Source organism: Sycon ciliatum, chromosome 1 (assembly GCF_964019385.1).
Source record: "Sycon ciliatum chromosome 1, ocSycCili1.1, whole genome shotgun sequence".
NCBI classification, from domain to species: Eukaryota; Metazoa; Porifera; class Calcarea; order Leucosolenida; family Sycettidae; genus Sycon; species Sycon ciliatum.
Genome location: NC_088643.1, coordinates 70789639 through 70809790, shown reverse-complemented (window position 1 = coordinate 70809790; position 20152 = coordinate 70789639). Strand labels below are relative to the sequence as shown.

The window sequence follows — 20152 nt, the reverse complement described above, 5'->3', positions numbered from 1 at the left end:
GACAAGTTCTTCACGAAGAAGTAATACCCTGTTCTCCTCTGACATCGCTTGATTTCACATCAATCACTATAACCGATGCAAAAATAGTGTAATAAACATCTTTTGAAATATGAATTTGATCACTATAGGCGATATATTACTATAGACGATTATTACTATACGCGATAACTGTGTATACTTAGTTATGACAAATGAAAATGAATTTGAGAAATTGATCACTATATCCGGTATATTACTATAGCCGCCAACCTTATAGGCGATACGGACTGTACTCGCATGTGGAGAGACTTACCTGATCGAGGTGGAACAACTCAAGAGAGAAAGAAAAAGCCTGATATCCGGTCCATGTATCCATGCGGTGGCCCTTGACCAATCAGCACGTCCCGAGAGCGTGTGGAGGTGAAACTGAACACGCCGCCATGAAGGTATAAAAGGAAGAAACCTATAGGGGCGGTGGTCGGGGACGTGGAGGATTCAGCTTCTGAGTTTCAGGTTGGTACGCTCGAGGGCTTTGTTGATTCAGGCCCGAGAGCGGCCCAAGGCCGAAGGCCGCGGGCCGCTCGAGGGCCTGAATCAACAAAGCCCGAGAGCGTACCAACCTGAAACTTCACCTTGCTTGAGATGAAACTTTACCTTGCTTGAGTTGAAACTTCACCTTGCTTGACATGAAACTTCAGAACGAAACTTCAGAACGAAACTTCACCTTGCTTGACATGAAACTTCAGAACGAAACTTCACAACGAAACTTCAGCCGGAGCGCACGGAGGTGGAACTTCAGCTTGTGAGTTTCTGCCATTGTTGTGCAACGAGTGCCATAAAGGACTTGAGAACTTGGGCAGGCAGGCACTCGGTGTTTCTAGTTGATGTATTTCAAGTAGTTCGATTTATGCAGATTAGTGCAGTACAGTGGCTTTGTTTGCGCTGCTAGGTGCGTTGTAGGTGCACTTGCACGTGCACGTTCTGCTGAGGAGAGCGTTCTGGCTTTCACTTGTGCTGTCGTGCGTGGGTGGCAGTGTGAAACACAATCAGACATGGATGTCAGGGCGCGGGCAGGTATCGTTGATTCCGGCCCTCGAGCGGCCCGCGGCCTTCGGCCTTGGGCCGCTCTCGGGCCTGAATCAACGATACTGCCCTGACATCCATGTCTGATTCTATACTTCAAGTCCAGTGCATTACTACCATTAGCCTATTCCACTTGTTCCGGTAGACATCAGGAGACCGCGGTGTCCACCACGGCATGCACCTAGGAGTACGAGCACAATGTAGTAAAATACCGTGGTTATAAAAAGTCCAGTTCAGGGAGTAAAATGCATCATTCTTCTCCTCACTGGTTATCAAGTTATCATGGTTATGGATCCTGTCTCGACTCTATTTTTCAGGGAGTGATAACCATGATAACCACTCCTGGCACTGAGTCCTGGCTTGGTTACTGCCAGCAAGACTACAAGTTCAAGTTCAACAGAGACTGCATGTGCCCTCTTGCTACCAGCAAGAGTACGATCATTATACAGTACACTGTAATTATTTTTATTGACTCTTGCAGTCTTGGCCTTGCTTGGCGGGTCTTGCTGCTTGCTACCACTACTAGCACTAGCAGTAGCACTACCAGGGAGTCTGAGCATTTCGTATTTTCGTACATCTCCACGCGTTTGAGTTGATCCAATTACGGTAATAGCACAGTGCAGTGACATCATGTCATCGACAGTCACTGATGATCACAGTGATCAGTGACACTGCACAGACTGACAGACTCAGTACACCGCGGTACCGGTACAACTGCAACACTGATTTTGATTTTTGAATATTCTATTCAGATCACTGCAAAGTGTAAATCACTGCAATATCATACAGGTCGAAATGTAGAGAGACCACAAGTAGATCTACCTGTTTCAGAGATTGAGCAGATCCTCCTGTATGTCTTCCTGTAACCCAGCCCGTTCATCGATAGCTATTTTGGAGCACCTCGTCTGCATTCTCACAGCGCTGAGTAGAAAGGAAACTGAAAATGACATCTGATTCTCCCGACGACTCTGCCAGCATTGCTTCAGCTCGCTGCAGTTCACCCCCATTGCCTGTTTCCTTTCATTCTGTGTCTATTACGGACAGTGAAACTGTACCGGAGAAGGGCTTGTTCGCGAGGCCATACGTCCGCTACCTTATCACAACAAGGTAGGTGGGTGAGATAACAAAAGGTGAAATTTTGGGGAGATTTGAAAGACAACGTGCATCTCTCAGTGGTACAAGTACTAGTAAATCCTAAACACAACTTGTAGTCAGCATGCAGCACTGACAATCCCACTTCATCGACACTACACACACACACACACAGCTACATCGTAGTGAAAAATGGATTGAGTGCATCTCACCCCGCTATCACTCACTGACACTGTGATCATACGTCAATGAGAAATACATAGCAGCAGGGTTCGGGCTAGGAATTAAGGGGGAGGGAGGCAGGGAGAAAAACAGTTTGCCCGTTTTTTTTCTTCATTTTCCAATATTGCCGTGTCACACAAAAATGCAACATATGCGCGTATGGCAGCGCGCACCCGGAACGATTTCGTGGCGTGGACGGAAAACACAAAAATCGAAAGCAAGAAAAACTGAGTAGGGGGTGCACTATCAGAGTGGAGTGCCAGTGTTGACGTCGGGTGGGACGGGAGGTGGTGCGGTGGCAGTAGTTTCGGCTGGTGGTGTGTGATTTGCTGGCGGAGTGACGACAATCGTGGGCTTCACGAATGACATGTGACGAGTTGATATTTGGCCAGTTGCTGGGTTGGAGATCGTCGCAGTAGAACCATTAGTCTGGTCGCCGGTCCAGGGGTTAGGATCCCACTGTGGTACGAGCTTGTCGTGCACCTGCTCATTGCGGCGTAAAACGTGCTGGCCAGTGGCGAGGCTGGGGGCGTTTGGCCGGCGGCTCGCGTTGGCAGCGTCACACTGTGATTGGCAGAATTACTGGTCACGGCTGGCAGCTGTAGGAAGATCTGGCACCGATGGCGTTTTTTTTACGAGAAACCACGAACCTCGAGAACAGAATACTACATGATAGAGGTGGTTGCAGACGCAACTGTGGTGGTGAAACTGGAGCATCTCCGCCGACCTGAGGTCTCGGCTTTAGCGACACTTCAGTGCACCAAAAACTGGGGAGGAGTAGGCACAGGGGATGTGCATAGACACCAGCTACACCCCAGCTGATGTCACATACACCATGTACACTGCACCTACGACTAGTAGTACAGCAGCTAATCCACATGATCCAGTTTACCTCTCAGATGCACCTTATTTCCTACCCGACTATGAGGCCTTCATGGACTACTGCGATGATACTGCCGCCACCAGTGCCCACGTAACAGCCACGGTCCATGGCACAGCGTTGCCCATCCTCATTGACTCTGCTGCATCCACCAATGACGCGCACTGATCTCAGCCGAATTGGTGTCCATGCTGTGAGAGCTAGAGTACAGTGGGTCTTGCTCAGCTATGTTTGGCTGCGACATCATGGTTGTGTACAGAAGCTGGATTACTCTGCATGGACAAGCAAGCTTTGGCCAAGTGGCCCCACTTACCACACTTGGGGCAGTGCCCTGCCACTTGCCACGGGCAGCACCCACAGGAGCGGTGGAGAAAAAGTCACAAGCTGCGCACTCTGGGTTTCATGTACTCTTGCTAGAACCCTGCAGTAGGGAACTCACACACACAGTACATGTACATCAAAACATGGTTTACCGGACTCTGGATCAAACGGAATCCTGTCCGGACTGGACAAATTTTCATGCACGGATGTGCTGCCGTAGAAGACTCACCGCAACAAGCGGTGTCGAACGCGGAAAGCGGAACGGATTTCATGCACAATTCTTTTTATCCAACAAGTGATGATTTGTCACCCACAATCTCTCGAAACTTCACACGGACGTTTATATCGCATTTCATGCTAGTAAGTTTCGTGTCCGAAGTTGCGAAAGTTCTTGTGAAGTTTCTCACTCCATTGCGTAGAGGGAAAGTGACTACAGTAAAACCTGTAACTAAAGACCACTGTGACTGGCGACCAGCCTGCTACTGCAGACCACCGTGACTGGCGACCAGCCTGCTACTGCAGACCACCGTGACTGGCGACCAGCCTGCTACTGCAGACCACCGTGACTGGCGACCAGCCTGCTACTGCAGACCACTTCGCCAGGCACGGACGGTCTCACATTCATATATTATGGTTGTGCAGTGCAAACCTCTAACTAAGGACCACCTGCCACTAAAGACCGCTTTCTCTGGCCCCAAGGGTTGGTCGTTAGTCACAGGTTTTACTGTAGTTTGTACATTTTCGTTTCGCAGAACCAAATATGACGCCATGCTGATCAATTTACATGCATATATTCATTATATTAGTAATCAATGTATGTTCTAACTTCTTGTGTCTCTGTGCGGGTGAGCAGGTTCAAGAGATTGTCCGAAACTGACGCTGGACAGGAAGTCCTATGGCGGCGATATCGTGAATTTGACGCACTCCGACAGAGTTTAATTGCTGCCTATCCATATGTAAGTTGTATCTTCACGTTGTGATGGGCATGGACTTCCTCACCGCAGGCCAGATCAATAACATTCACAAAGGAAAATTGGCCCAGATACCTACTTAATAAGAGTTTTTTTCGTCTGTTACGATAGGAAGGATAGTGTGAGTCGTATCTCCTGTTCACGGTTTACTGTTAATCACTAGTGCTGTGCTGTTCTGTTTGTTTGTTGATGTACTTGCAGGTTATAGTACCACCATTGCCGGAGAAAAAGGTACTGTCCCGCTGTTATAATAAGTGCCAGAATGGGCGCCTAATTTCCAAGACTTTGCAGCTTCACATATCCCTCTGCCACAACTCGTTGCACTTTCTGTTGTTTTATTATTAGTTGCATGGTACAATTTGTGGCGTGTTTCCAATCACGCTAGTCATTCACTAGCAGTCCACTTGCATTGCACTTCAGACATTGTCCTACAACGCTCTTTGTGGGTTTCTTTGCTGTCCAGGTGCTAGTTGATGTTGGGGATGCAGCAACAGTGCGTGAGAGGTCTATCTCTTTAGAGGTACGATTTGGCTAAGCCTTGCTAGTGTTGTGTCTATGACAATGCACGTACACATGTATGTGGAAGCTGCTATAGCTAAAACGAACTTTGCTCGGGCTTATATAATTCCACTGTAAAGAAAGAAAAAAGTGTGCTAATTGTTTGCTTCGTCTGAGCAGATCCTTTCTGAAATCGGCTTTTTCTTCGCTGTTCTCTGCCTATGATGTCTGCATGTGTGCGACATTAGTCACAGCGACTTCAGTGTGAACCCATGTACCGCAGTAGCGACTGCTAATGCTCTCATCACGCGTACTGTAATTGCAATGTTGCTACCCTGCGAAAGGTGCCCTTTTAGACGTAGCAATGCCAGGTCCAGTGCTTTGCTCTAGCTGTACCAACACTGGCCTGTGAGCCTGAATGCAGCACTGCAGCTATGTTCATGAGGGTGGCCTTCTCTCCATGTAATGATGTTATACGACTAGCCACCACTGTGCACTGCACATGTAGTGTACTGTACACTGTCCACTGTGCACAATGTACAGTAGTGCATTGGTGAATCACTGTGCACTGCACATGTAGTGGGCTGCTGGTTATAGAACACAGTTTGTTCTGTTCTATTTCCGTTTTCTTCATGTGCAGGCATTTTTGGAACGCTGTACATCTCATCCTATCCTGTGTAGAGACTCTTCCTTGTGTACATTTCTCCTGGAGGTGAGCCGTGACCTCGCTGGGCTTTCTCCCTTGCATGCATTTGTGTTTGATAAAATGAATGTGTCTAAAGGATCCATACATTTCTCTTGGAGGTGAGCACCTCGCTGGGCTTTGTCCCTTGCATGCATTTGCATGAATTTGTCTAAAGGATCCATTCATTCCTCGTGGAGGTTAGTGCCTTGCTGGGCTTTGTCCCTTGCGTGCGATTGTGTTGGATGAAACGAATGTGTCTAAACCAAATGCTCCAGGCATTTTTCCTGGGAGTGAGTGCCCCACTGGGCTTTTTCCCTTGCATGCATTTGTGCTTGGTGAAATCGATGTGTCTCAAGGATCCAGGCGTTGAAGCCTGCCTGATTGTTAGACCATTCATGTAGATTGCATGGTGCACTTTTGTTCTGGACAGTTGTACCAATGTTTTACCTGCCGTGTGAAATCTTGCAATGTATAATAATGCTTGTGTTAGTAAGAAAAAGGGGCTGTGTATTTATCTATAATATTCAGCTCAATCTCGTAGAATATGCAAGCACTGCAAATATGGGTAGCAACCCCCGAGATGAGGGTGATACCCAGCCATGGCGAAAGTAGGAAGAAGACACATGAAAGCAAACCTTAGCCACTAAGTGAGATAATAGGTACAGTTGCGCTCACTGAAATCCGACTCAAAGTGCAAAGCTGACGCCCTGGACCAGTTCCAATTCCATCACTGCATTTGTACATGTGTACGTCCAGCCGCATTCGTGCCACTTCCGGGGCGTCAAGGGCCGTGCAAATTGAGGGCGCCATATATGCACTTTGGGTCGGATTTGATCGAGCGCAACTGTAGTTACAGCTAGGAAAGTGTGGATACAGTGGGAGAACGCAACCTACTCCTAATAACTTGACGAAACGTAGACGTACGTATATACATGTACTTTCACATTGATGGGTTGAGCTTGACAACTTGACCCCGCCAGAATACAACCGAAATGGGGATTTTGTGAATTGGACTGCACGAGCCGCATGTAGCGAGACTCCGTTACTGGTATGCCCTTGTTGGTCGATCTCGCATAGTTGCAGGGCACCAGATGCCTGGGTAAGTTTAATTTTGTGGATACATATGCTGCTGTGGAGATAAAGTTGAATAGGGCTTGAAAGTGATGACGTCAAAAACGGCCAGGGAGTAGTAAGTTGACATCAGATTTCTATTTTGGATCCACTAAGGTGTGACTTTGCTATTGCCTCAGTATGTGGGTGCATAGCAACCCACTCATGTCGTATGCAGGGGTGACTTTTACTTCGACACCAGTTGTAACCCCGCCCCCAGTAGCCAAATCAGTCAGTTTCACTGGCCACATCACCTTGCGGTGAGTAAGACGGCTTGAAATGTGCTTGGATCCATACAAAAACTGGATCCAAGTGGATCCAGTTTTTGCATTTTTCAAATTGTTGCTATGCTGTGACGTAGCACTTTCAAGCCCTATAGAAAGCAGGCAGGCATGAGCTAGTTAGGTTGGGTGAGCTGGGGAGGTTGGAGGTTGAGCTAGGTTATAAAGTGCTGCTGAGGGGAAGCCACGAGTCAAGTAAAATAGAATTTTGAACTACTTTCGTTGGCAGACCCGAGCTTGTCTGAAGTCATGGCTGACAAATTGTGACAACCATACCAGTCTGTGTCACAGTAATCAAAGATCGGACAAATGTACACAGAGAAAACAGAGATCTACTAATTCAAAGCAGGTTGCGACAGTGACAGATGAAGACACAGCGACATGTTCATTGTATCAACAAGCTTCCATCCTCTGAAAGCAGGCCATCTATTTCACAGCTTGGATTCGCATGCTGAGGTACAACGACGGTCAGTTGCAGGTGCGATGGGAGACACAGTAGCACGATGACTGTCGATCAGAGTTTTGGCGAGCAACACTTAATGCCATACTGAGCCGAATGCCTTGGTCAGGTCAAAGAAGCATAGACCTTTGTGGCGCTGAGTTCCAATTCCTGAGTTCCTGGGGAAGGCAACAAGGTGTGGATGGGGCAGTGAGTTCCACTTCCCGATTGACAGCTTCTGCGCCAGCCTGTGGAATGCTGACAGCTTGGGCAGTGCTAGGTCCATGTTCTGATCTAGGGCCATCTACAAACTGTCGTTTTGGGTCTAAGAGGCAGAGCTCTAAAAGTTGCATCTGCACCCTACACAAAACATTATTTAAACATTGTTTGGAAAAGCACCTTGTCTTCTTTTCCTACTGCAACACAGTAGTCATTTGATGTTCTCTCCACTTCTTCTTCTCTTGAATGCAGTCAGTCTCGTTCGACAAGGTTGAACAGCCAGCTGCTAAATCAGTAAGTAGTAATCATGTCTTCTAGTGATATAATATCTCGATTCTTTTTTTCTTTCAGGCCTACAGTCCAGTTTAGTAAGTTACCAATGTCTATTCTGGGTTTGTCCTCTCTTCTTCTGGAGTCTCTTAGTCCTAAGTTGTACTCGCAAGGGGTGGATTCGTTTCCTTGTTTATGAGTTCCCTCGACTTCTCTGTATGCGTTGTGCGTGCGTGTCTGTGTGTGTGTGTGTGTGTGTGTGTGTGTGTGTGTGTGTGTGTGTGTGCTATGCGGGTGTGTAGAGTGTGGAGACGTCAATGCTGCTACAGCAAGTAACAAGCACATTAGTCCCACCTGATCAGTAAGTTCTGAATGAAAATTGCATGAAAATTGCAGCAGTGACAACATATTTCCAGAATACGTTGGGAACCTGGAAGCCTTTGCACGTGGCATATTTCCAGCTATTTCCGCGGTGTGTGTTATTTCGTGGGTAGTAAAGTGCTACGAACCTGAAATTCTATGTCGACCTGTTCTATAATATATTATGTACATGTACTGTTGCGCTTGAGTTAGTTTGAAAACATCCTTAGGTGCCACTCTGACACTGCTGGCAAATGGTGAACTAAAGTTTGTGCCGAGGTTTACAGTAGTACCAAGAGTACTTTAGCTCCTAAGAGTGTGCAACTCTGCATATGGGATCTCTGATGGCCAGAACTCACATCACGTGTTCCAAGTACATGTACATCTCTGCGTTCAACGAAGGCCAGCGTGCGCGCAGTCCGGATGGCTGCCGTGGTCAAGCTGATGACTCGCATAAGCTGACTGGGATTCTGTCAGGGAATGCTCTTTTTGCTGCTTCAGTGCACACTAAAAGCGGGCTGCTGGGAACGTACAACGTGAATACTGTACCACCTGATGTGAATTTTCGCCGTCGGCAGACCTCACAGAAAAGGTTTGCATACTCTTGGGAGCTTCTTAACTCTTGGTAGTACATGGACAAATAGCTGTGCGTGCAGTGTATAGGAGTAGTCGCTACATGTGAGTGGCTCCCTTCTGTGTCATTTATCTCTGCAGACAGTTGCAAGGCATTGACCATGTGGCAACCGAGACTTGCAGGTACACAAGGCGGGCTTTGCAACGCATGCAGGTAAGTTTCATAATAGTCCACACCGTTGTAGTGGTAAAGAAGCAGCAATGCTTGAATGGACTTCTCGCTCAGTGACTTCCTCCTTTCAGTGAACACCAGATTGTAGGGAGAAAAGGACCTCTGAGTTTGAGACTGCGTTCACAAATCGCAGTGCAATGCGGCTGAGGCTTAGCAAATTTTCAGCCACTGCGAACACTGCTGCAGGTGTGAGATGTCGGACGTATTCATCCATCTCCTTAACTGGGGAGGTACATGTGCCAGCAAATTGCGCCTCAACGCTTCAAGCGTTGATATCACAGTGTATTGCCTCTGACGTCATAAATATTTCCACTCAAATCCAACCGGCAATACACTAACAAAGACAGTTAGTGTTATATCTCGCTCTCAGCTCCTCGCACAACTCACATTTCCCGTCACGACGTACCCTTGCTAGCGAAATGGCAAAGTATGCTATGCAGGCTGCCGCCAGCACTTTCTGTTGAATTCTGTCCGAAACGCAAGCGGAGAGCGTTCTCAAACACTTTGTCTAAAAGTAAAATGCAGGGAAGTTGCCTTATGCAAGAGCCAGTGCCCTACCTGAAAGGCTGGAGAAATGGTTGAGAATCTCTGCAAAGTCTTTACTCATTCTACGTTTTAAGAGTAGAACGAGGAGAATGTTGCTGGATCAATTCCAAACCATTCTGCAACAATATTACCAAACGAAAAGCTTCTTTGGTCGAAGCGAATGTCCAAGAGACTCTTTCATGCGGAAATGGAGCAATTGAATGCAGCAACATCATTGGCATTGTACAGTGTACTTGGGTGATGTTGCAGTCTACGCCGGGCTGTCGGTGCATTTGTGTGCCGGATTTCTATTGGCACTCGTTTGCATGTGTTCTAGTACTGGCTTGTTGCTTTCACTGTATATATGTCTGACATGGATATGTAACATGTGTGACTGGCCGCGTGGCCCAACGGATAAGGCGCCTGACTACGAATCAGGAGATTCCAGGTTCGAATCCTGGCGTGGTCGAATTTTTTTCTTGCAATTTCACTTGACTGCAAATGCACAATCATGACCGTTATGGAAAGGGTCTATTGCAGGCATGCCTTTTATTCTGACGTAAGCGAATTTTATTTTTGCGTGCGTGTGTCCTTTTACATGCCATAGAGAATATCAGTGCTCCACCAGAGACAAGCTCACTGTAGCTCTGATACATCGGAGTGTCTACGGTAAGGTCATGACTGTGTGCTGTTCAGTGCGCAGCCGTATTCTCTTGCCCCAACTGCTAACCTCTACGAGGTGGTTTGGCTTTTTTTTTTAAACATGGTTTTAAAATGTCACTTTTTCGTCAACTTCTAGCAAAGCAATGTCAAATTTTTTTATGGCAAGTGGAAGTAGCATCCTTCTTGCCAATTGTGTCCAAAAATGGGGACGATCCATTGAAGGAAAGTTCCTGAGATCACGCCCTGCTTTCATGGTGTTCTCACCCTTGAAAAAGTAGGTGTGTCGTTATTTAACATAGTGTAAAATATCATCACAAACCACGATAACCATGCATAAATGTATTGAAGTTGATAAATATTACTTCAATAGCTGGTACTACACCGATCTACAGTGCTGGCAACTGAAATCCGACCCCCCCTAGCGGTGCGCTAGCCGCATTAGCGATTCGTACGAGACGCTAGGGGGGGGGGGGGTCGGATTTCAGTTGCCAGCACTGTAGCTTCAAATAACCAATACAACCAGAAGCAGGGCAGCACGAGAGCTCATTCCGCACGCCCCCATATGCTATTACAAGGGAGTAGTAAAATGCCGGTATTTTACTACTCCCTGCTACTATGCAACAGAAATCAAGTCATTCGTGCAGATCCCAGCACTCATTAGAGGACCACCAGAAAGATACACATCAATAAGGTCTTCATCAAAAGCAGACACCCATAACTGTTAGTCTGCAGTAACAAAAACTCAACCAGCTCAAGCGGCAAAGAAGAATCACCGTGACAGTTAATTCCGAAGAACGCACATGACTCAAAACACACACTTTCAGCAATCAAAGCAGAGAGTGCATAATAAAAGATAAAATAAAATCGTACGTCAAAGCAATTCCTGCTCATATATGTGCCAATGGGGAGCAGGGCATGCAGAAAAAGAAGGGATCCGATTCCGATCGGACCATGGAAAAGATATAATGTAACACGACCAATACAAGCATGAAACAAAAAGAGCAAGAAGGATATAGACTGATTTACGCAGTGATGCATATGGAGGGAATCCTCACAAACTTCTAAGTGGTTGTCTTGGTAATGTCGGCTGTTATGAAAACTGCAAACACACAGCACATGGACATGCACCGGTAAGTAAATAAAAACTATCGCGTCCGTTCCCGAAAAACTCACGGCGGCCGCTAACACCCGGTAAACCCTGCACAGGTAGATACGGGGTTATCAACTAAACATGTAGTTATAGTCAGCCGCGCACTGAGTAGAAATGCACCTACTCTTATACAACGACTTTTGAAACCAGTGGAGGTCCGCCTAAAAAACCCCAAAGGAAAGTCTGTTTTCGTTCTGTTCCACACTTTAAAAATAATTCACAAAGGAAGATAGGAAGTTCTGCAACATACCCGATGAGGCACACTATCACCACTGCGTGCTATTACTGCCGCGGTGCTAGCGGCGGTCTATGACCTATGGCACTTGTTGCATGCTGCACTCTGAGCAAAGCCGAATACAAACAAAACAAACACAATCGTTCAAATAGGGTGTTCATACTAACAACTGAGCAGAACGAATTGCTTCATGTGTTGTGCAAACTTGAACCCTAATTTAGAAACCATCCTGTCCCCTCCCCCCCCCCCCCCCCCCCAACACACACCCACCCACCAAACAAGATGTTACAACGTAAATCAAGTCATTCAACTAACAAAACGCATACCTCGATGCCAGTCCATGCGAAGTCTGTGGCGATGCTAGCGGCGGTCTAGGAGATGCTGTTGACATCCGTGATGTGCCAAGGTACATACTAGTACGTGGAGGTGCTGAATTGGCTGACAACACAGGGCTGCTACTTGCATTTATTACCAAGCCACTTACAGTGGCTGAAGCATCGGCTGCAGATGCTGAAGTCGGAGCAGTATGTAAGTTGCCGGTGTCCACGGGCCGAGATGACAGAGGACTGGATGTTGCTAGAGGAGAACTGCATGACAAGTCCACTTGAAGTGATGCTCCAGGGCTACATGTTGCTGTAGAAGACAAAGAGCTCAGGTACGTTGCAGGGGGCTCAGAGCACGGGGATACAGAAACATCGGAAGAGAGAGTCGGTGCTGAAGGAATGTCATGGAACAATGACACCAGAGAACGCATATTGTTAACCTCTTCCACAGGATCCTCATCTGACAACTTCTTTTCCAATGCGGATAGAAGCACTGCTTTGGACTCAGACCCCTTTACAGATTCATTGGTCAAAAGAAGAAGTGCTGCAAGATGCTTCTTCTGGAGTTTGGTAATGGCCACTTTCATACCCTGGTCGTGATGTTGCCATAAGAGCTTCGCAGCTTCCCTAGCAGCGTGCTGACGATCCTGAGATTTCTGATTGTCCTTGGCTAGTTTCTTAGCAGCTCGCTCATTCTTGAGGTTTTCCTGCACCTCTTTCCGTTTCTGCCGCTCTTCAAGCTTAGCTCGACCTGCCCCGTATGTCAACGGGCCCAAACTGTGGACAGAGGAATAACATATACAGTAATGCAAAGGTATTGTTCAGCCTGCTTAAAACATGTCATTGTGAACCAATGAATGCTGTAAAATGCAAGCCACAAAAATACCAGTAAATGAACAGTACTCACAGTGCACACATCAACTGTATGTCTTTTGTGTTGCAAAATTGAAGGACTTCGTGCGGCTGTGTGCGATGGAAGTTAGTAGTACTAAAATTGAAGATGTTGAATGTAAGAAAATAACTCACCTGAAATCTTCGCCGCCCAACCGAAGATTGTCAACATTGGCACCAGAATCGCCTGAGTCTGATGAATCGGAGGTGCAGTCGTTGTCATCTGCAGTTACAGCATGTTGTTGAAACTGCATGCAGCTGGTGTCGAGGACAAGACCACTGGCATTTGACTGGTTGAGCTTCTCCTTGGTGGCTTCCTCTTTCAACTTGAGGTCCCAGAAGAGCTTTCTGTTGCAGCACTTGGTCGCTGGATCAAATCCGATCTCTGCCCATCCCTTGCGGCTGATACTAGCATGGAAAGCGTCCTCCCACGTTTGTTTGACAATGGCTGGCATATCGGCAACACCAGGGCGAGGTGGCTGACCACCAAGGACCTTCTTCACAAGCAGATCAGACTTTGCTTGCCTAGCCTTCCTCTTGAAGGCTGGGAAGTTGGCCACATCAGCAACTTGCGACACGTGACTTGTGTGTGTGTGACGCGGAGTTGGATGTCCACACCGATTTCCTCAGCTGCTTTCACCATGGGCAGCGTTGTGTGGGCACCATAGCCATCGCACAAGGCGTACGCCTTCTTCCCGTCCTTCTTGGGAATGCACGGCCCAACAACTTGCTTGAGCCACAATGGTGCTAGCTCATACGAAAACCCACCACTCGGATGCGGGTAAAACTGGCAAGGCCTTCCTTTACCAGAATCTGGGTCGATGATGGTAGATCTGGGAGGGTCTTTCATTAGGGATAGCACCATGCTCTTCGAAGGTGGCGTGGCACAACCTGGCAATGAGTCCCCGGACATAAACGATCCTCCGGTTAAAGTCCAGCGGACGCTAGACTTATTGGCGATGCAGGTGCCATCATCATCACTGTCGATGGTCATTGTCTTCTCCGTTGGTGCTTTCCCGTCTGAAACCAGTCTGGTCCCACTCAAAGACCATGTCGGGATCAGTGATGAAAACATGACGCCATATGGCTCGTCGGGTTAGAAATTGGGATTCACTACTGCAATGCCGCACCGAACCATGCCCTCCATCACGATTTGGTACCATGTCTCAAAATGAGCACTTGTTGTCCAGCGCTGTCTGTCCGTCTCCAAACGATTTTGATTCTTCATCTTTATGCCGTACCGCTGCCGAAAGCCATAGTACCAGGTGTATGACACATTCTTGTCCTTAAATTCATCGGCCAGCTCGGTACCTTTGATCAGGTGATCAGCTGCACTGACAACCAGGGACTTGCCAGCCTTGAGATTCAATGCCCGGAGCGTTTTTTATGAAGTTGACGAGCTCGACTTCATAACGAAGGGGCAGACGGTTTTCTGGCCACATCGCACTGGCGTTAATATCTGTGGTTCGGCATCGGCTTCGTACTGGCGAAGCTTATTGTACAAAGTAACATGAGTCACTTGAATGCCGATACTGGAGAGCAACCTCGATGCTTGCCGACCGTCACGAGGAAGTGAACCGTGATGCATGGCATCAATGGCCCACTTGCTGCCTTCGCGGTACAACCCAACTGGTCCACGACGACCATGCTCAGCCTTATCACCAACTCGGCTGCATTTACTTTGCAGACTCTCCAGCACTAGCGCCATGTTTATATCCGCTGCCGGCTCGGCCGCCAATGGGCTCGCGGATTCTGCTGCACACTCAGGAGCAGGAGGAGGAGGCAATTCACCATTTTTGACAGACTCCAGCACACCAGTAGCACTGAACTCACGCTCCATGTGTCGGAAAAGCTGTCTGCTGACATTGAATGCGGTGGCAGCCTTGGACTTCGAGGCGTACGTAGTGGCTGTGTTAGGAGGGGGAGTAAAATGCACGGACGGCTAGCATCGCACGCTGCACAGGCTTTTCTTTCTCCTGGGGCTTGTTCAGGGAATCACTGGTCCCAGAAACTGCTTCTGTGGCAGCAGGACGTGGTGCCCTCGTTCTGAGGCCATATCGAGTTGGTTCTACGTCTGGTTCGTCCATCTAGCACCTTATTTTGCACTTTTTAACAAACTCTCACTCGATCACGAAACCTCACGCCGACATGACGGACACAACGAAATTTCGAGGACCGCGGTCACTGGCCAATGTTGATCTATGACAAGTTGGCTTTCTCTTGCCCCAGACGACGGTTCGATATCGCCACTCAGAACAGTTTTACAGGCGCTGAGAAAAATATTTTACACGATTTGTTAAAAAATGACGAATGTTAAAAAAAGCCAAACCACCTCGTACTGCTAGCTCCTACTGCTAGCCCCTACTGCTAGCCCCTACTGCTAGCCCCTACTGCTAGCCCCTTCTGCTAGCCCCTGCTGCTAACCCCTGCTGCTAGCTCCTACTGCTAGCCCCTACTGCTGGCCCCTACTGCTAGCCCGTACTGCTGGCCCCTACTGCTAGCCCCTACTGCTAGCCCCTACTGCTGGCCCCTACTGCTAGCTCCTACTGCTAGCTCCTACTGCTAGCCTACCCATTAGATACCTTATTTCAAGCCATGTTTTCGTACACTTTACTTGATGAGGTTGCCTTGCCTAATGTTAATACTGTTGTTTTCTGTCTTTGTTACACTTGCCCAGGAACTGGAGCATAATCGACAAGGACTTAGCAGACCCTCTTGCCATTGCCAGCGGGAAGTATGAAAGGTAGGACTGGTTTGAGCCCTAAAGTGATCGTTAGTATTTGGTTGGTGTGAGCTACCATTTTTCAGTAATGTAAACCGGGAAACCTTTGCAGTCTGAAAAGTGAAAACTTTCACGATTTTGCAATGGGTGTGAAATCGCGAAAGCAAGCCTGCGCATAGCATACTTCAAAGTAGAACTGTAGTAAAAAAATAAACAAACTACTGAAATTGACTCCAATCACAACTGCATTTCCAGGTGCAAATTGGCCTGTGCTGGAAAATCGCAAGTCAAAGCCGGTGCAAAAATTTCCCGGTTTACAGTACACCCAACTACGTCAGTTGCAGTACAGTCTGTATCACACTTAGAGAGCAAACGTCAGGCTATTTACGAGCAACATTTTCGAAAGTTTTCCATGCGTACATGTATACTTTCATGATGAGTTTCATCCCTTCTCGTCACGTGGAATACAGGCAAAACCCAAAGGAAGAACAAGTAAGTACAGCAGAGAGATGGTAGAGCAGCGCAAAGAAGAATATCCAGAAACAACATAATAAAATGCGTGGCCCCATTCACATAAAGGAAATGACAAAAAGGTGCAAGTGTGAAGAAACCTATTTTTAAAAGAGTGTGAAACGTAGTGCGACAACAATAGACAACCAATGGACGTAACTAACGAGGGAACCTTTCAGTTTTACATACTTCAGTATCACACATACTTTGAGCATTACTGACTGGCAGTGTCTCACCGCAAGATCACATAATTATTATGTGTTCATAATTTTGTATCTGCATTTTCCCTGTCCTTGTGTTCAGTTTTGGTGATAACACGGCAGCTCACTGGAAATCACAGCTGGAGCTCGTAAGCAGAGTGTTCCATGACTACATACAGTACAGCGAGGCACTCAGGTTGGTGATGACATTTGAATTGCGTTTTTATTCGAATGAACTCGGAATTCTCATGTTATGAATCTTCTTTATTATTTCTTACTCTCTTGTGTTCGTTCTTAGCAGGAACCGGAGGTTTTCCTCTGGTGAGAAGGTAGAATTGCCTGTGCTTTATACGAATTCAAATAAGAGAAAGAAACAAACAAATGTCTGCATACAGTGTATGCTAGTAATGCTAGTGCGGTGTTGATTTTCCAGAACTATACAGCAGCAGGGGCTGTCCGTAAATACCCTCTTCTTTTTGTAGGGTGTGTGGGGGGGGGGGGGTCGGTAGAGGGAAAGTGGGAAACTGACCATTTTTTTGTTTGTTAGTATCGGTATTTAGTACTATGTACAGATGGCCCCTTACTTGTTGTTTATTGCAATATTCTCTGGAGGATACAATCAGGATGTATCTCCCTCCTCCCCCCCCCCTTTTTTCTTAGAGCGGGAAAAGTCACTTTCAAGCTCTTTCCTCATTGTAATTTTGTGACAGCTCACACTTCCCTGGTATCGACAAGGAACAAGTCTGCAAAATGACTTACATGCAAGCATGCAATCAACAGCCGTCTGTACCCTCCGAGCAAGAAATGAACGTCGCTTTCTCATTGTCTCTCCATTTAGCTACTTCGAAGTATTTACCTCTGTCTCTGCATGTGCGTGATTTTTTTAGTTTAAAGATATACTCAATCTGCGCACGGAGAAAATGAGGCCGAACCTGGTAGCAATGAAAAATAAAATTTCCAAAGCCAGATTTAAGCCAGATTTAGTTGAAAGATATAAATAGTACACAACGAGTTAACGAAGATACTATCACGAATAGTATGTACTACGCAGTGGTGGGGCTGCCTGGCTTCCTTTGTGACCTGACCGATATCATGTTGACTAGCTTTTTAGTGTATAAAGTTATAAACACATTTAGTTTTTCATCGTATGCAATAGCCTAGTACACTCCGTGCATAGGTTTCTACTCAGAACAAAGTCACACAAAGTCACCGTCTTGAGTGTAGTTGCAGTTCATGTTGTAGTACACTTGTGGCTGTATTTGGATGAATAATGATGCTGATCTTCTGCCGTTCTGCCGTTCTGCTTTCCACGCTGTTCCTGCAGACACGTTCTTCAGCGTGGTCTCCACGTAACTGCGCTGATCAGTGGCACTGAGGTGAGGGGAGAGGGGGCATATGCGTTCTGACCATAATATGAGGGGGGTGGGGGGGGGGGGGCTGCTGCTGCCGCTGTACAGCTCTGTACACCGATTAATGATGTGCTGCAGCCACTAAGAGTAATTGGCTCAACAGGAAAGGCAATTCAACCGTTTGATAAATTCTGGTTGAGCGTTGTGTAGCCACCAAGGTGGCCAAACACATACTTCTTACGTTGGTTTTGCGCTTGAACTTTTCTTCTGCTGTTTTGCACTCTCTTTTTTTCAATACTATTCTTTATGTATGTGCTGGAGCGCAGGCAAATAGTACCAACTACTCCCTTGCCACATATTTACTGTCTGGTGGAGCGGAGGCCAATCGTAGCCCCTCTATGAAAAAGCACCGCGAGGAAGAGGCTGACGCTGCAAGGTAGGCGGTGTGCATCATGGTGTGCAGACTTCCTATCATCAAACAAAGTGTATGTGTGCTTGTGTGTGTGTGTGGGGGGGGGGGGGGGGGCTGGGGGAGTATGTATCTGGTTGTGTGCATGCGGTGTGTGGGTGTGCATGCCTACGTATAATGTGCATGAATAAACTGTTCATGATAAGACCCGACAATTGCCGGAGACCGCAGAACTTTACGTGTCCTGCATGTCGTATGCTGGGTCACCCTGCCGTTGTTTTGGCCGTAGTGTGTGCATAGCTGGATTGGATCGTTTTGGTCTCAGTCAGGGCTAAGAGTATACTTCACTTTCAGTAGCTGTGGGATTTTAGCTGCATGGATTATTTGTAACGTTCACTTTTCTTGTTATGTGTGCAGGAGAACGATCCTCATGGAAGTGAATCGCCTTGATGACCAGCGGATTACTGCACAAAGACAGATGTGGTTGGAATTTGCTCGTAAAAATGTACAACATATTCGCCAGGTACGTATCCTCTTCCCTGCTGTGTCTGTAGACTCTGCTGCAAGTTCCTTTATACTGCTAGAGCCAGACAGCGATGCTGCTCGTGGATGCTCTTCTAAAGGATTTTGTGCTGTGGGGTTTTCATGAAACAAACAAGGGTATACATGTATGTGTGTGGGGGGGGGGAGAGAGTACAAGTCGTGGCTGCTCGCTGACACACGACACAACGTTGCTGTAGCCTTATCTTTACTTTTATGACCTGGTGGTTCAAGTGAAAGGAATATGAAATTTTCTGCACCAATGTACATGCATGCGTGAGACTGAGAACAGGCCAGCATAAGTTACAGCTATGGTCAACTTCTGTTTACAAGTAGATTTGATGATTGTGAACGTGTTCTTTGTTCAGATGCTGAACGGCTGGGTGAAAGTCAAGGAAGCATTTCTACCTATTGCTCAAGAGCCTATTGACTAGCGTATCGCTACTGTAAGCAGTATGAGCCTCGTCTGTTCCTAACCGAAGTTCTGTGTCTACATTGATCTAATTTATATTTCCAAATATTCCAAATTTGCAGTTTTTCCATACCCAGCATCTTTTTAGGCAGCACCTCTCGCTCCTCATCGTCTTGATTTCCATAGACGTTTCCCTATCTTGCTATGTGTGTGTGTGTTGTGTGTGCGTGCGTGCATGCGTGTGTGCGTGTGTCCCCTCCCTCCCTCTTTTTCCGATTGTTTCTTGGTTGAGGCTCCTACCTCTAGCTGTCTTGTACGCATTCGTGTTTCTGCTACTCTTGAAAATTCTGCCGTCATGAAATTCATACTAGACATTTGGGCCAGGCCTTATTTCTGTCCCATTTTAGTCATTGTGGACAAACTACCATAATTATCTGATTTTTACTCGGTTCCCTTTTGTCACTGGACATGCCTTTTATCGCCTTTCTTTTTGTTTTGTTTCGCTGGTACATATCCGCTAACCTGTGCTCGCCTCCTACTCTTGCGAGCGTGCGAAAGGTCTCTTTCGAATGCTTTGCGTATGTTTACATGTAGCCATGCTTCCGTTGCCACAGTAGCTACTTAGTGCACCTGTTGCTTTCATCTTGGTGTGACTACATGCGGTTTGTGGCTACTACAATAATAATTCAAGTATTATAATAATATCTTTATTAGGATGACCCAGGGGCTTGTCGCCTATCAAGGGGTTCACCGCTTTGAAGGATGTACATGTACACGTATGAGCTAAAGTGAAAGTAGTGAAAAGTTGTGCAGCGTGAATGCGTTGGGGAGCGCACGGGGGGGGGGGGGGGGTATGTACATGGTGTAGGCATACCGGAGAGCGAAGCACTATGGGGGTAATTATTATATTAAAGTTTGTGCAAGAGCGTGTGTACAAGATCTTGGTTGGTGTTGTATGGCCCTATGGGTATGGGTACACCTGTAGCGTTACAGGTGTATGCAGTTAGT

The 20152-nt window shown here is 47.0% G+C and overlaps 1 protein-coding gene and 1 non-coding gene across 2 annotated transcripts; both read left to right on the top strand.

Annotated features, from left to right (window-relative positions):
* Nucleotides 1-1778: 1778 nt before the first annotated feature.
* On the top strand, nucleotides 1779-19773 carry LOC135805223 (sorting nexin-4-like). Its single transcript, XM_065319234.1, has 15 exons — nucleotides 1779-2169; nucleotides 4431-4533; nucleotides 4750-4779; nucleotides 5012-5068; nucleotides 5687-5758; nucleotides 8033-8074; nucleotides 8353-8411; nucleotides 9125-9197; nucleotides 10348-10409; nucleotides 15680-15745; nucleotides 16538-16630; nucleotides 17759-17810; nucleotides 18110-18219; nucleotides 18610-18715; nucleotides 19101-19773. The coding sequence occupies exons 1-15, from the start codon at nucleotides 2006-2008 to the stop codon at nucleotides 19164-19166; spliced, it is 1155 nt and encodes a 384-aa protein (XP_065175306.1). The 5' UTR covers nucleotides 1779-2005; the 3' UTR covers nucleotides 19167-19773.
* Nucleotides 10137-10209, top strand: Trnar-acg (transfer RNA arginine (anticodon ACG)). Its single transcript has one exon. It is a non-coding gene; the product is annotated as a tRNA-Arg (tRNA).
* Nucleotides 19774-20152: the final 379 nt, after the last annotated feature.

Bases quoted from the DNA above. Each gene is read 5' to 3' on its own strand.
- LOC135805223 (XM_065319234.1), top strand. From the start codon at position 2,006: ATGACATCTGATTCTCCCGACGACTCTGCCAGCATTGCTTCAGCTCGC. The intron at 5,759-8,032 runs GTGAGCCGTGAC...TCTTGAATGCAG, and splicing joins TGTGTACATTTCTCCTGGAG to TCAGTCTCGTTCGACAAGGT. The intron at 8,412-9,124 runs GTAAGTTCTGAA...TTATCTCTGCAG, and splicing joins ACATTAGTCCCACCTGATCA to ACAGTTGCAAGGCATTGACC.